Source organism: Polistes fuscatus, unplaced genomic scaffold, assembly GCF_010416935.1.
Source record: "Polistes fuscatus isolate 324 unplaced genomic scaffold, CU_Pfus_HIC Scaffold5, whole genome shotgun sequence".
NCBI lineage: Eukaryota > Metazoa > Arthropoda > Insecta > Hymenoptera > Vespidae > Polistes > Polistes fuscatus.
Genome location: NW_025113129.1, coordinates 13,351,742 through 13,367,090, shown reverse-complemented (window position 1 = coordinate 13,367,090; position 15,349 = coordinate 13,351,742). Strand labels below are relative to the sequence as shown.

Here is a 15,349-nt window from a genome sequence, read left to right as displayed (position 1 = left end):
TGCGAATTATCAGAAATAAACGACGCGAATTTTAAGGAGAAGAGTAATACGATAATTAATTAATTTCATTCATTCATTCATTCGTTCGTTCGTTCGCTCATACATTCATTGATTTATTGATTTACGGCTAAATATATAAATATACATATAAAAGAATAAAAAGAGGAGAAGAAAAAGAAGAATTAAAAAATGAAAAAAAAAAGTAAAGAAAGAAACAAACAAAATTGACGATTAATTAAACGATATGGGTATATACATTGGATGGTATGTCGTATGTATATGTGTACATATATACACTTTATACTGGCGCGAGCGTGCGTGTACGTATACGCAGTATCCGTGAGAGAGGGGAAGATCGTGCGTACGTGTTGGTGATTGCGTGTCGAGATTTCTCACACGAGTCTCCTCCTTCTTGTATCAAACTAAATAATATAAAAAGAACAAAAATTAAATTAAAATAAAATAAAATAAAAATAAAGAAAAAAGAAACATGCCATACTGCACGTACGCACGTGTCGCGACGAGCATATTATTTATACTTACATGCATTCGAGAAAGGGAGAGAGAGAGAGAGAGAGAGAGAGAGAGAGAGAGAGAGATAGAGAGAGAAAGCGAAAGTGAAAGCGAAAGCGAAAGAGACAGATAGAGATAAAAAGAAGAAAAAGTGAAAAAAAAATAATGAAAGAGAGATGCTTGCGAGCAAAAAAAAAAGAAAATAAAAAGAAAAAGGAAAAAGGAAATGAGATGTGTCGTGGGTAAAAACAGACTGTGCGTTAGTTAGTAAGTATTAATCTAAATGAATATGGCCGCGCGCGAGGCCAGCTCGATGTGACGGTTGTGTTGAGTGTGCGTGCTTCCCCTCCTTGGTCTCCAAGTTCATCGTTCCATTTTATCATTAATCGTTCGTGCCCTCTCATCGTTGTAATCCCTACCCTATTATCAAAACACATACACGCGTATACACGTATTTACATACATACGCAAAGAGTCAAAAAGTACCTAATCTACTTCACCCCAACCCCTCTCTACCCAATCTCATTGATATCGCTCGAGAGAACAAAAACCACCTTCTTTACTCCTCTCTCTTTCCTCTCTCTCCTCTCTCTCTCTCTCACTCTCTCTCTATCTATCTATCTATCTTATCGCATCGCTCATAAAATATATGTTTCCTCACCGTTTTAAAAAGCATCAACGTTTTCTCTCTTTCATCCCTCACTTTCGATCGCGTGGTGCTTCCCTAGAACACCTCTTTCGCACCCCACCATTTCATCGATCCATCGATCCATCCATTTATCCATCCATCCATTCATCCATCCATTCATCCATCCATTCATCCAAACCTTCTGCCATCTCGATCGATCCCCCTCTCAAAAAACCCCTTGTAATGCTTCAACGCCTCCGTCGTCATGTTGTTGTCATTCTTAATTATTGTAATATATAATGAATAACGATCATTGTTGAGTATTGTCTGATTGTAATACATTGATATTGAATTGATATGAATTGATAATCATTAATTAAAAAAGCGTAATATTAAACTTTGTGGATGTAGCTAATATTGGTGTGACCGAAAGAACGAGAGAATATGTTTTGTTATGCATGTATGAAAGTATGCGTGAAAGAAAGAAAGTGAGAACGAAAGGAAATGTTTGAAAGAAAGAGAGAAAGAAAAGTCGCGTTATAAAATAAAAATATACGAGCGACAGAAGAATCATCGATCGCAATGGACGACGTTTGGCGAGCGTAATTTATATACATATACATAAACATATACATATACATATACATATACATATACATATAATACGTTTACTCTCGAAATCGCTAAGATACAAAAAGGAACTAAGGAAAAAACTGTAAAGAGCCAGCGTCATCATCTTTCCTTCGTAAGATTCAAAATGATGTCCACCATAATGATGATCTGTCAGAGTAAATATAACGTCGCTGGAAAATGAAGGAAGAAAAAAACTTATCAAGGCAGAATTTTTAATCAATTTAACGGGAAAACTTACGTTACCAAAGTTACCCCCCAAAAACAAGCCCTTAACATACGAACCCTTGACACATACATACACAACACACACGTATTGTATAATTTATATTATTTTTAATAAATGTATGATATGGACACCTATTTGTGTCTCTTCTCGACAAACTCGTGACAATGCGATCGGACGAGATACAAAAATAACATGATGAATCGTCCGAGGTGTGAATATACATATATGTGCGTACGTATGCGTGTATGTGTATGTCTCTATGTGGATGTGTTCGTTCGTTCGTTCGTTAGTTCGTGTATGTTTCTCGTGCGTGATTTTAAAACAGGTGATGATGATGATGGTGGTGGTGGTGGGTGCGCGTCCTGTGCGTCAATTCAATGTGAAGTTGTTCGTGGAGAAAAAAATATTTATTGGCTCGAAAAAAATACTAACGAAAGAATAAAAAATCACTGACGAAGAAGAAGAAGAAGAATAAACGATTTGGATTAGATAGATGATGACCGAAAGGTAAGGAAAGTAAGCAAATAAATACTTACATAAACGGACGAGTTGAAAAGAGACGCGGGAGATATTGATAAGTTGCTCGGGGTGGGGAGAAAAATGAAAGAAAAAGGGAGAGAAAAATGGAAAAAGCGTAAAGACGCGCAACGGAAATGGGCAAGGCCAGACAGGGTAAAAATAAAGAAAACAAAATAAAAATAAACAGCGAGATATGAAGAGAGGTGTCGAGAGTGAATATTTTAATAATGGCTGACGAAGTCTGGAAAGGCGCTGATAATATCGAAGGCTAGACGTGGGAGAAGACGATGAACTAATAAAGACGAAAGAAAACAAAGACAAAGAGAGAGAGAGAGAGAGGGAGAGGTCGTGAAAGAGAACAGTAATCGTGTTAACCCTTTACACTTAACAAATATGGCGTCTATATAAAATAATAAAATGTCTATACAATAATGGGGTGAATTTTCTTTCATTCATATCATTTATCTGTCATTTCTTATCTCAATAAGAAATTGATAATTCGTGATAGATTGAAGTGTAAAGGTTTAATGTCGGAGTTTTCGGATTATTTGTACGATTTGCTGGAATCGCGATTAAAAAATAAAAGTAGAAGAGAGAAAGAGAGAGAGAGAGATAAAATTCAAATCAGGCTTTAATCCCTGAACTCTTTCGATCGTCGTTACACTCTGTGAAATATCGAGGATTTTGTAAGAATGATGGGAAGGGCTGAGGGGAATTAAAGGGCATATATCTTCCTTCGCACACGTCGACTTCAAAATGGTACTAATAAACCCAAAGTGCCTCTGGTAGATTTTGGGGCATAAGCTTCACTAATAAAGATTACATAAGCGTTTTATCTTATAAATAAAAAGGAGAGTAAAACTGAATGGAGGGAAAAAGAAGCAAGGGAAAAGAAGAAAGATAGTGGATGAACTAATCGAGCAAAGAAAGGAGAAAGAGAGAGAGACAGAGAGAGAGAGATTAAAGGGAACGAACGAATATTAAAGAATTTTATCTGAGGAAGAGTTTAAACAAAACGTATGTATATACGTAAGTACATATGTACGTTATATATATATGTACGTCGAGTAAGAGACTTTTTAGATAGGCATAACATATAGTCGGTAGTATAGTTTCTATGTCAATGGTCTCGTCTGCTGCCCTGAGTGTCTTTCCCAGATGGTATACACGATATATCTCCAGGATATGCATATTATTCCTTGAAGAAAAAAACAACGCCGTATATCTTGACGAATAGCATGCCCTTCCGATCCCTCAAACTTTCCAACTCTTTAAACCTTCGATCTTTCTTGTAATAATAAAGCCATTGCGTTTGTCTATCGTCATCTCGATAACTTCCATCTCGACTCTCTTTCTCTCTCTTTGTTTTACCTCGCATTAAATCAGTTTCATCGTGTGATGGGTCGTTTTGCCACATCGACTTCCTTCTCCTCTCCCCCTCTTAACGTTATTACCCCCAGTATCAAATCCCCCAGTCCTCTAAATCGGCACGTTTTGCTAAATAAAATATTATCATTGTATCATCGATGGTTCCTCATTAATTATGAAATATACGAGTCCCCACAATTTGTAAGAGATTTCGAGTATTAAGAAGATCTGTGTATGTATGTGTGTATGTCTGTCTGTGCATCTGTGAATCTCCATTCGTAACGCGTGGCTTTGCCGTCGACGACCCTAAATTTCCTACCACTCCCATGCCTCCTACACCGATCGGTTTTCTGATGATATTTAGGATGACGGGTTCAACTATCCCGCGCGTTGTCACGTCTAACATAAGTTATGCTCTGATGAATGTACGATTGAATTTAAAAACGTGAGCGCGCCTCTCCGAGTGTTTGGTGTTCCTTTGGGTGTATACGTCTGCCTGTGTGTGAATGTGTATATCTGTGAAGTCTATTTTCTTTCTTCTTTATATTCTTTCTCTCCTCTCTCTCTCTCTCTTCCTCCTCACTCTTTAACTTTACTTATTTTTATCCTTGAAAAATCTGTCTCTGTGAAAATATAAAAAACTGATAAAAAAAAAAAAAATAAAATAGATTATCAACGATAAAGATAAGAGTGATGGAGGGGGGAGGAGGGGAGAGAGAGAGAAAATATATTGAGAGAAAGAGATAGAGAAATGATGTGAAAAAGAATCGAGCGAATGTTTTTAGACTGTGCAAGACTGAGAGAAACAGCGGAAGGAGCAGACCGATCGCATCCATGGTCGCTTCCTCGCCGCTCATTTTTACGTCATAAACATTAATTACGATTATACATATTGAGAGATACAAGGTGCAAGAGGCAAGATAAAACGAAAAAAATAAAAGGATTAAAATACATGGAAAGAAAATAATGCATTTAGCATGAAGAGGAAGAGCAGGATTACGTTACGTTTATAATAGTCATGTTCCTTTCCAATCGATAATTATTAAAAATAATAAATCTCTATATCAATCCTTGCTACAATATTATTTTGTACTTGTTTTATTATAATATCTTAATATATTATATATAAATATATTATAAATAATGCCGTTTTTAAGTTATCCGACTTTTATTATTATTATTATTATTATTATTATTATTATTATTATTATTATTTTTGTATAAATGTGTGATTAATAGTACGAATAGTGTAATAATTTTGTATGTTTATTGAACCAAAAATAAATATTATTGATAAAGAAAAAAATAGGGCGAAGTGCAAGAATTTACGGCTTGGTGAATCTCTATAAAAAACACAAAGATATTTTATCATTATATAAAATATAATAAATTAGTTTTCCGTTTCCTTGTTCAACGGCTTATCAGCTTCTTCGTCCATTACCCTCGCCGCGTCGGTATCATTTGAGCGTCGCTCGTTATTATGTCGAAGACTTCGTGGACCCACCGTGCTCAATACGATGGGTAGGAGCAACAAGCCGTGCCAAAGGCCAAATAATATTACTAAGAAAAATATTTTGAAAAACGCACGGAACACATAGGCATCCGAAAAAGCTAACATCGAGAGAGCTAACAATGTTGAACCCGCACCATATGCCACAGCAGCTCCAATGTGTTTTACTGCGATCAATGCTCTTATCTTACGATCTTGATTGTTATTTTCCTTTGACGAGGCATTCAGAAAAGCATGCGCTACGTGTGCGGCATAATCCACACTCAAACCAACCGCTAATTCTAGACCTGTTTAAATCATATTAACGACAAATGTTTTATTCGTTACCTTAGATACAATCAGATTCGGTATTAGAAACAACTCACCTATGCATGAAACTATGTCTATCGTTAATCCCCAGAAATACATAAATCCACAAACATTAAGAAGCGTCAGAAGTACACACAACAAGATCCAGAAACATGTTTGAGGTTCTGCTATCAGTACCGCGGTAGTACCCATTACACAAATAAGAGCTAAAATAATATTTCGCAAGACTTCCTGTGCGATCAATTTATCAGTCACCCAAGTACTAAACATTTTACTCCAAATCGTCACGAATCCATTGATTCCAGTTTCCTTCGCAACTTGTTTAGTATCGTCCATCGCTGGAATCCACTGGTGAGGACCGGTAAATTTGGTAAAGAAAAATTCTATAGTAGCAATTAAAATGCGAGGTGCGTCTTCTCCGCATTTGAGTTTTCCATCGAAGTGAAAATTCATTTGATATTTTCCACCCATACGACTAAAGAGAAATTTCGATAAATATCGTTGAAAATCTTCGTTCTTGATTTTGTTCGTTGTTAAATCTAAAGATAAATCAAAACTATATTAACAAATTATATCATTCGCGAATATCTTCAGATATACCTGCTTGATAAAATTTCTGTACAAAATTTGCAAACTCCTCTGGCCAAGAATCGACTTTCTCCACTGACGATAAATTTTTCAAATTTGAAGCAAGCGTCATTATTTTAGAGAATTCCGACGGATAATTAATGTCACCAATAAAAACGTAAGCACTGTGACCTCTTTGAGAAAAGTATTGATTCCTTGCAACTATGTAGTCGCTCAAATGAGTACCTTTTGGTAAAAACCATATTGGATCAAACCACTGTTCCAATTGATACGAGCCAACTGCACCTACCGATGCTGCTATTATCGTGATCAGTAGAATAGTTAACTTTCCAGGTACAGTTAGAACGATCTTTGAATACAAGCGTTCTATTAATTTCGTAGAGAATGTTTCGTTGGGATCGACAATTTTTGAAATATAATTTTCATGAACTATACAAGGTATTAAACCATTTCTTTTCTGTTGGATTCGTTTCGCATCTAAGGTAAAAAAAGCGACGAAAAATGTGATTTGTAATAAAAACGTCACGAGAACTCCGACTGCAGCGTAAATACAAAATGATTGGAGCGACGGTAATATCTGAAAATTAATTATACTTAAATATTTCTTCAATTTATAGTCATAAAAATGATGAATGCATACCGTCGATGCACCGATAATGAATGCAACAACATCGGTAAACGATGTGATGCAAATAGCAGAACCCGCATGGCCCAATGCTAGACCTATCCTTTCATGCAATGCCTTTTTTCTATTTTCTTCGAGCGAATGTATTTGCTTCCAAGAAGCCATCATTACGAACAAATCGTCTATTCCAAGACCCAGTAACATAAATGGTAAGGATGTATGTACTGGACCATAAGGAATTCCAATTGCTGAACATACACCAATGGATATTATGAAGGCACCACCAACGCAAAGTAATCCAGTCACGGTAAGGCAAAACTGTTTCAAATTAAAATATCAACATAGTACATATGTATGAAACAATTTGTATAAGTGCCAAATTATAGAACCATTATAATTACCCTCCATTCTACCCAGTTGAAATTAGAAAGAATTAATTGAACGTAAAAGAACATCAACAATATTCCTATTGCTAATTTATCTATATCTTGAAACAAGGTAGACGAACTAATGTCTCCAAAACTTCTACCTGCTTCATAAAATAATCCCAACGTTTCATTACGATAATGATTATTATTCCAATTTTTTAATTCTGTTGAAGCTTTTTTTAGAGTAAGCAGAAATCCTGATTCCCACTTCAATGCTTCTTCCGTCGCCTGAGCATAAATTATCATTGAGAATGAAAATCTTATTACTAATTATCTTGCTATTAATTTTAATATGGTGTCTATTTAATTATTCATTTCTGAAAACCAATGATTAAGTCAAGATAGACTATTACGAGTAGTATGTATACTTATACATCATTTTATGCAGTTAGTTTTTATGTACAAATTACTAAATATGTATTCCAATCACTTTTCAACTACCTATTATATAAACATTAATTATTAACACTTTGAAAAAAAAATTTAATCGAATATGTGGTTCACCTTGTCTCATATATCTTTTATTTCTACAATTTCTTAACTTCAATAAAAGAAAACAAAAAATTGATTCGTAATATTCACGTAAATTATACATATACAAAAACATAATGTATGCGCATTAAAAATGACATAGAGACTTACCTTACCCAATCAGCTGTTCCAGCATCATTTCCAGACGTGTCCATGTCTATGTTAGAAAAGTTAACGCGCACCATGAACTGCGTTTTAAGTGCTTTGGCTGACACGATTCTCCCATTTTTGTCTCTTGTAACGTCGCCTAGGAGATCGGTGAAATTCATAGGATGACCAAGAGTAGGGCTGACTTTAACAGTATTTATCCTCATAATGATATCTTCTTTTGTTTGATTCTTGATCTTATTGCTGTCATATTCCCAAAGATCAAGTATGCTATACATAAAACAAGCTCTCGGTAAACTATCATATATGCTGCAATATAAATTAGTATCCGCATGCACAGCCGGTTCAAATACTGTTTTATTTAAATCTGCAGAAGGTTCTTCTTCGAAGAATTCATTGTCCAAATAATTCGTACTCCTTGTATTTCGGATATGACCCTTTATGGAAGGTATTCTATCAACAAAGCAGAACTTTTAATTTTGTTTGCAGCTTTTTAGATATATAATAACTTACTTAAAGCACACATCTGTCCACGAAATAAGAGCATGCATACCGGGAACTTTAGTCAATACCACTTGTTTTGTGATTTCATTCAACTGAAAATAATGCGTATCAATGTAATTACTTATTTTGAATAATGTAGAAAAATTAATAAGAAGGTAAAAATTGATGACATAATATATAAATACCTTAACGAGTATCTCTGCCTGCAAGATATCGTCTCCTGTCAAAATTACATTCTGCACCCTTTGTCCTTCTCCAAAGTTCGATAGAAACCACTCTGTATCGTGAACAAAATCAGAGTCGGGGGGAATCCAAAGTTTCAATGGATTTTTTTCTTGTCGAAACCAATACAATCCGCCAAGACAAAGTATAATAATTACAACGCTTCCTATCAACCATCTCTGTGGTTGTAAAGCTATTCTCGATCCCAAACTGAAAAAAGCAAATTAAATCATTTTCCAACGATGTACTCATCATTCATTCTAGCCAGTCTTTGTAGTACTAGAACGTGCTATGAATATTTAACGAGCTTTGAACTTACGCATAAAAAAACCGCTCTACTCCTTCTGATATACGTTCTGGTATGTGACGTATGGTACTCATAAAAGATCTTTTCTTATCAAATCTTTCTTGTATCTCCATTTTTCTTATTAAATACAAGACTTTGCCTTGAAACAAACTATCTTCTTTTATAAGCGTTAGAACTTGAATTTGCGCAACAGCCTCATTGAAGTTTTGGAGTATTGCCCAATACTAGTACTAAACGAAAATAATATCACAATGGTAGAGTTAAAAATATATTTACACAAAGGAAACTTGCAAACTTTAGCCTTATCGATTCACATTATCATAACCTCTGCATTTAAATTAACGTTGTACAAAACTTATGTCACTTGAATAATCAATAGAATCGATAGATTCAAAGATTGAATTAGAGATCTTTGAACATTTTTTACAGAAAATTTATTGCTCGTTTTGATCATCTTAGCAATAAGAAAAGATATATGTATTCACAGACAAGTTACTAATGGTTGCAAACTTTCATTTGGCCGGCAAGATATTACCTAATCAAACGCTATCTCTATCTTCCTTTCTCTTGCTCTAATTAATTGATAGCGCGAAATTTGGACAAGCTACGCACGCGTACTTTTACGTAAAGAAATAAAAGAAAAAAAATATAATAAAAACTTTACTTACACTCATAAAGTATCCTTAAGAGCGTTCTGTTATTGCAGAATCAGAAACTATAATTTATTTAAAATTAAATCAGTAACATTTGCAAAGTGATACAACACTTTTACAACACATGAAATGGCAACGATGCAACCTCCGTTTGATGACTTTTAATGAATGTCTTTTCGATGAAATACGACGTTACAGTGCTCTCAGAAAAACTTAAATGACTGTTCTTCTTCCATAGACCGATTGATAATTGACTCTCTGCAATTTTTGTTTTTATTTCAGTTGAGCAATCGTTCAAGATAAAAAACTTCTGTTACGAGCGAATGCAGAATAATTTGTTTTTATTATCTACAGTAATTAATTCTTCGATAAAATATCTTCTAGATAAAACATGTTTAAAAATGTAAAGAATTATTTTCAAATATTATTTTTTTCGCCAACTGCGCGCTCTTACTTTTAAATTTTTTCTTTTTTTCAAATATGAACGTGAGATATTCGAGAATCGAAATATTTATACTTCTTCGATATATGCGATTTTTATCGAACACCTATAATTTACGTATAAAGTTGCGTCATAATTTTGAAATATCTTAAGTCTATGTATAAATTGATTTATATACCTAACATTCTTTCAAGACAAAATATCATAGCTCAATAAAAAAGTAATTTACATAAAATCTAAAAAACATAATTCGTATTTCTATCTGTACGTTTCAAGAATAAAAACTTGACGAGTGCGACCTTTATCCTTTATCTTTAAAAACTTTCGAACGTATTTTTGAGACACCCTACATATATATGTACATGTATACGCACTTATAAAAGAGAATAAGAAAAATAATTATTCAATAAAAACAACTATGCTTTATAAACTACTATTTTATTAATCATAAAGAAATAACGTATGGAAAAAGTGATGTACAAAGTGTAACTCTGCACGAATGCGATGTGACTCATATGAGAGATATTATTACATTAAATTATCCTACAATTGTTAATCATCGAGAGAAAGAGAAAAAGATACAGATAGAGCATCCGTTGAGCAAGTAGTTAAAAACACATCCGTATGATTCGTATATGCATATCGAATTTTAAATGACAATTAAGTATCGTGCCATACAAGAGATACAAATATAAACCAAAATGGAGGTACAGCAAGCTTGAGAAAGTATTCGACAAATATTAGGTGTCTCGACTATTTCCAAATGCATCAAAGTCGAGAAGATATTACTGATGGCAAAACAAAGCATGATCGCTCTAGCTGGGAAAAAAGATGGCGAGGTATCCAACCAAATGGGTACGATCAAGAGATAAGGTAAAACGATCGCTAGATCATTGTAATGAGCGCTCCTGATACGATCCACTGCCGGATGTCCACCGCCACTTGGGCACAGGATCACGTGATTTCCTTTCATCCACATCCTATCCTCCTCGCTATGTATCACCTATCATCAAATCGTAATAACATATTATTTCTGATAATGTCCAAAAACTAAAGAAGAAAAACATAGGTATTTAGTCATTATATTAACTTCATTAGTATATCATCGAGATGTTAAGAGGTATATATATATATAAAAATGGAGAAATGAACTCTAGACGTTGAAGATCATGCTAATTAAAACTAACTTGGTTAGTTCCATTTATTCGACCGGGTGAAAATACTTTTAAATTTCTACTTCTCTCTCGTATATCGTAATATATTATACGTATATGTATAAAAATAACCTTCCTTTCTCTAAAAATTGATCGCTGTTTTGTTTCTTCTTACGTAAAGATTTTACCTGTTTGGCAACGCGAACTCGTCCTGTGATCCAAGTCAAGGACATCATTTTCAATATTAGAACGCTGGCCCACCACGCGTATATCGTCCAAAGTTTCTCTCCTTGTCCCTCATCGTTTGGATTCACATTATACAGCATCGTATTTCACGCGCACAAAAAAAATAAATAAGCAGACAAGCAGACGGAATACGAGAGAAAGGGAGAGAGAGAGAGAGAGAGAGATTCTTTCTTCTTACGTTTTCACGTCGAGCCGAATGACGACGAACTGTCGAACTCCTCGAGAGACGATCTAGTTGCGAGGTGAAACTATGCTTAGATTCTATTTGAGAGTCAAATGACAACCGATTATCCGACTGTTTAGCTTCTGTATTCGAAATCGATTTTCTACGAAGCAGCTACACATTGAACATCAACACAATTTTCAGTAAATTTCTACATATATGAATATGGTCAAAGTCTATCTTATTTTATAACACATTGTTAACTGGCTATTATATGCAATTTAATGAAAATTATAAATTCCGAAAGATAGTTGATATCAAAATTAAACGGAAACACTATCGAACGCAGTAAACGATATCGCACATTAATTGCTAAAAACAAAATAAAATTGTCGACAAATATAACGTTTTTATTCTGACAATTAGATCAATAAATACAGCTTACATTCTTTTTCTTTTTCTCATCAATATTCACCATTCATGTATACGAGTATATTTTAAGAAAAGATTGCGATCAATGATTAAAAATTTATTACTGTACAACGTTCTCTCGATCGATCAATTATAAATTTTTGCTAACGAGACACTTTTTCTTCAATAATATACGAAGATATTGATCTCTTGATCTGAAGATTAGAACGGACGTCTGTAAATTTTTGATATATTTTAAAATATATCAAAACGCCACTGAGCGATGTTACTCTTTTTGATGTTCGATTGTATAGAAATATCTATGAGATTATTTCCAAGGAAAAAATCGGTAGCAACGATGTTAGTCTCTTTCCACCATTTCTCTTGAAACTTCATCGTCAGATTTCTATTTACAGCATCAGCCATTTGTCGAAGTCCACCGGATGGTTTGAAGATAATATCCAACGGATATGGCGTCAATTCTGCCATGACGGCCCACAATGGATTTGGACTGTTCCTAGATCTTTTAGGACCCATTATCACTTCGTCCAAATACTTGAAAAGACCTTCCACCGTTTGCTGATTACCCCAAGCTTGAGGCAACGACGGCCAAAGCCATTCGTAAGCTAATAATATTCAACACAATCAATCCTTATTGATACCTAATCGAAAATAACGATAACAAATAATTGATGTCTAATCATTAACGGTATTACCATTTACTGTATGCTTATCACCATAGCAGATGATCAATCGTCCAGCACCCGTCCAAATATCGTTAAGAGTCGGTCCAAGGCCAACGACACCTCTATCAGGTTTCAAGATCAAATCACCAAATTCTCGATGTAAAATAGTTGCCAGTCTACGATGCCTGCTCGGTCTACCCTCGAAACCAACTGGAAATCTAAAAGATAAAATCTTCTTCATTGATAATATTTTCGATAAAGAAGTGAGTTTGAATGATATTTAATTCGTTAACCTGTGAAAATCCATAATAACAACTTCTCCTCTTGCAACGTCTAGAAAATTCCGGACGTCTTTGATGATTGCTGAGAGAGGTGTGATTCTTATTACATCGTGATTTACCCAAAATCTGTTGATGCTATTACTTTCTTCGCCTGATGCTGTAACGTTTGGTCTGGAAGGAGGATAATAACCAACTCTGATATCGAGGTAACGTATTCCGTGTACCAACTGCGTCCAAACGTCGCGATCCTGAGTTAGCAAATAACGTTGGAAAACGTCTCTCCTAGTCAAATCACCGTGTTTGTAACAACCTGAGTTGTGGGTCCCGGGTATCATCAGGCTGCCGATTGGTAGTCTTCCAAGTTGCCTTCTTCGTGTTTATACAAATTAAAATACACGTATAAGTATATACATTGATTAATCTAATAAAAAAATATATTTATTTGAAGGGAATATATACCTCAAATCGTACATCCAAGTCGGCCAAATTCGCAAGCAAGAACTCATAAAGAGATCACCGTCCTTGTAAAGAGCAACGTAATGTTTTAAACAATGTGGGCCAGGAAGAGTGGCACCATCTGGAGTATCCCATTCACCTGGTAATGAAGGTCGACCGACTGTGATATTGGTCCGATAATATCCTCTTGGATGTTCCAATGGAGACAAGATCAATTTAGGTCTGATGGTTTTGTCTGGAAAAAAATAATGACCGTAATCGCGTCGACCAGTTATGATGTTTGATTCATTCATTCGAAATAAAAAGAAGAAGCGATGAAAGACAAAGTAAATAGTTGATTTTATAATATCTAATTGATTCTTAGTTATATTAAATAAAGAGTAGAAAAGCAAATGATTATGTTATGTCGTACAATGTGCTAAAGAAGCAAACAAAACTTATTACTATGCACTGGGTCAGCAGTGAAAACCTTGATGGTATCTGGATATTCTGTGCTTCTAGGACAATCCAATTCCCAATTAACTTCTAATTCAGCATCGACGACTTTATCACTTGCAGCTATCGGTCTCCACAAGGAGGAGACCGTCAACCATACCTTTCCACATTGTGCTGCTAAAGCTAGAAAAAGAAATATCGTTTCAAAGTATTTCGAATCCCTTGAATGGCAGGAATGCCGAGTCTCGTCTGCTATTAATACTTTCTACTGATTTATATAAATAAAGAGTGCCAGATGAACCTGGACAAATGACATAAAAATACATAACTATCAGTGGATGATCGAACTCACCTATGTCGCAAGATGCGTAAAGAAGCAACAGAAAGGTTCCTTTAATCATGATAATCAAGATAAATAAAATCCTTCTATTGATAGACTTCAAATATTTAATTTGAAACTTCTTCGAATGTTTTCTTCACGTTGACAACTCCAACTGGATGCAGTATGAATACTTTTTTCCTCTTGTCCCTCGAACTGATAGTTCTCGAGACTGTATTGAAATTTTCAGGACATCGATCTTAAAGTTTTAGTTGTAACGAAGACAAGTCTCCGATTAAGAGACGATTTCTTCTCTTTCAGAATACGATCATCGAGAAACGGTGGTTGGTTCTCCAGAGGTGTCCCGATTAAAAAAGTCGAGAGAAAGAAGAAGCGATCGAGGGACAACCCCAGACGACTGAGCGTACACCAACTTTGCTCGGTCAAGCTCGGACGCGCGGAGTTCTAGTTTAATATAGAACCCATTGGTTCGCTTGTAAAATGTTCGAGCGCATTGTACCATCCTTCCATCACTTCCTCGGACACGTCAATTTGTTCGAAAAGGGGGGAACCGTGTTTTACCTACGTCTCTCTCTCTCTCTCTCTCTCACCATTTTGTCTCTCCTCTTGGACTCTCTATCGACGACGTGTAGAGTCAAGGGGTCAGACTCGACCACCTAACATTAAACACCCCATTTCCTGCGTATCTTCAGAAGATAGATAGACGGAAAGAAAGAGAGAGAGAGGGAGGGGGGAGGGATTCACGCTGAACGACGATGGAAGGGCGATGATAAGGTTCCTGAACATACAAGGGTGTTGGGGCAATGATTTTAATTTTACATTGAATTAAACACCCTCGCGTAGTCCGCGTGTCAGAAATATATCACGAGAGCGTTGTAGATTACCAGATCATAATTTCCAACAGGTAGAGATATATGTATATATATATATATATATATATTATATATACATATCTCTAACATACATCACTATTATGTGTCATGTATAAAAGATATGATCGAGGACATCTTATGTAATAAATTTTTTTGCTTTTGTACAAAGACAAGATTACGATCTTCAAATG

At 35.0% G+C, this 15,349-nt stretch overlaps 3 protein-coding genes and 2 long non-coding RNA genes across 7 annotated transcripts; 2 read left to right on the top strand and 3 right to left on the bottom strand.

Moving 5' to 3' along the window:
- Window positions 1-5,143: 5,143 nt before the first annotated feature.
- Window positions 5,144-9,942, bottom strand: LOC122522643 (patched domain-containing protein 3-like). 2 transcript variants are annotated; one of them, XM_043643878.1, is made up of 10 exons: window positions 9,688-9,942; window positions 9,032-9,249; window positions 8,676-8,922; window positions 8,500-8,582; window positions 7,995-8,439; window positions 7,321-7,575; window positions 6,935-7,237; window positions 6,307-6,871; window positions 5,763-6,245; window positions 5,144-5,684 (listed from the first exon to the last, which is right to left on the bottom strand). In XM_043643878.1, the coding sequence occupies exons 2-10, from the start codon at window positions 9,130-9,132 to the stop codon at window positions 5,278-5,280; spliced, it is 2,889 nt and encodes a 962-aa protein (XP_043499813.1). In that variant the 5' UTR covers window positions 9,133-9,249; window positions 9,688-9,942; the 3' UTR covers window positions 5,144-5,277. The 2 variants fall into 2 exon arrangements, with proteins under 2 accessions (XP_043499813.1, XP_043499814.1); XM_043643879.1 differs by lacking the exon at window positions 9,688-9,942 and adding an exon at window positions 9,555-9,579.
- Window positions 9,943-10,533: 591 nt separating this feature from the next.
- LOC122522647 lies at window positions 10,534-11,684 on the bottom strand. Its single transcript, XM_043643883.1, has 2 exons — window positions 11,457-11,684; window positions 10,534-11,117 (listed from the first exon to the last, which is right to left on the bottom strand). The coding sequence occupies exons 1-2, from the start codon at window positions 11,592-11,594 to the stop codon at window positions 10,764-10,766; spliced, it is 492 nt and encodes a 163-aa protein (XP_043499818.1). The 5' UTR covers window positions 11,595-11,684; the 3' UTR covers window positions 10,534-10,763.
- On the top strand, window positions 11,021-12,937 carry LOC122522650. Its single transcript, XR_006305118.1, has 3 exons — window positions 11,021-11,183; window positions 12,505-12,709; window positions 12,834-12,937. It is a non-coding gene; the product is annotated as an uncharacterized LOC122522650 (long non-coding RNA).
- LOC122522646 (PI-PLC X domain-containing protein 1-like) lies at window positions 12,067-14,622 on the bottom strand. The gene is made up of 6 exons (XM_043643882.1): window positions 14,299-14,622; window positions 13,956-14,129; window positions 13,515-13,746; window positions 13,068-13,424; window positions 12,805-12,992; window positions 12,067-12,714 (listed from the first exon to the last, which is right to left on the bottom strand). Exons 1-6 carry the CDS (start codon window positions 14,345-14,347, stop codon window positions 12,344-12,346), a joined length of 1,371 nt encoding a protein of 456 aa, XP_043499817.1. The 5' UTR covers window positions 14,348-14,622; the 3' UTR covers window positions 12,067-12,343.
- Window positions 12,946-15,000, top strand: LOC122522649. 2 transcript variants are annotated; one of them, XR_006305116.1, is made up of 4 exons: window positions 12,946-13,037; window positions 13,112-13,261; window positions 13,504-13,837; window positions 14,587-15,000. It is a non-coding gene; the product is annotated as an uncharacterized LOC122522649 (long non-coding RNA). The 2 variants fall into 2 exon arrangements; XR_006305117.1 differs by lacking the exon at window positions 13,504-13,837.
- Window positions 15,001-15,349: the final 349 nt, after the last annotated feature.

What these genes read in the sequence shown, in the direction of transcription:
- LOC122522643 (XM_043643878.1), bottom strand. Translation starts at nt 9,132, where the DNA reads ATGGAGATACAAGAAAGATTTGATAAGAAAAGATCTTTTATGAGTACC. An exon ending in AGGCAGAGATACTCGTTAAG is followed by an intron (nt 8,583 to 8,675) that starts GTATTTATATAT and finishes CATTATTTTCAG; the next exon opens with TTGAATGAAATCACAAAACA. An exon ending in TCATTATCGGTGCATCGACG is followed by an intron (nt 6,872 to 6,934) that starts GTATGCATTCAT and finishes ATTAATTTTCAG; the next exon opens with ATATTACCGTCGCTCCAATC.
- LOC122522647 (XM_043643883.1), bottom strand. Translation starts at nt 11,594, where the DNA reads ATGCTGTATAATGTGAATCCAAACGATGAGGGACAAGGAGAGAAACTT. An exon ending in GAGTTCGCGTTGCCAAACAG is followed by an intron (nt 11,118 to 11,456) that starts GTAAAATCTTTA and finishes ATTTGATGATAG; the next exon opens with GTGATACATAGCGAGGAGGA.
- LOC122522646 (XM_043643882.1), bottom strand. Translation starts at nt 14,347, where the DNA reads ATGATTAAAGGAACCTTTCTGTTGCTTCTTTACGCATCTTGCGACATA. An exon ending in ACTTGGATGTACGATTTGAG is followed by an intron (nt 13,425 to 13,514) that starts GTATATATTCCC and finishes ATAAACACGAAG; the next exon opens with AAGGCAACTTGGAAGACTAC. An exon ending in TGATAAGCATACAGTAAATG is followed by an intron (nt 12,715 to 12,804) that starts GTAATACCGTTA and finishes GAATATTATTAG; the next exon opens with CTTACGAATGGCTTTGGCCG.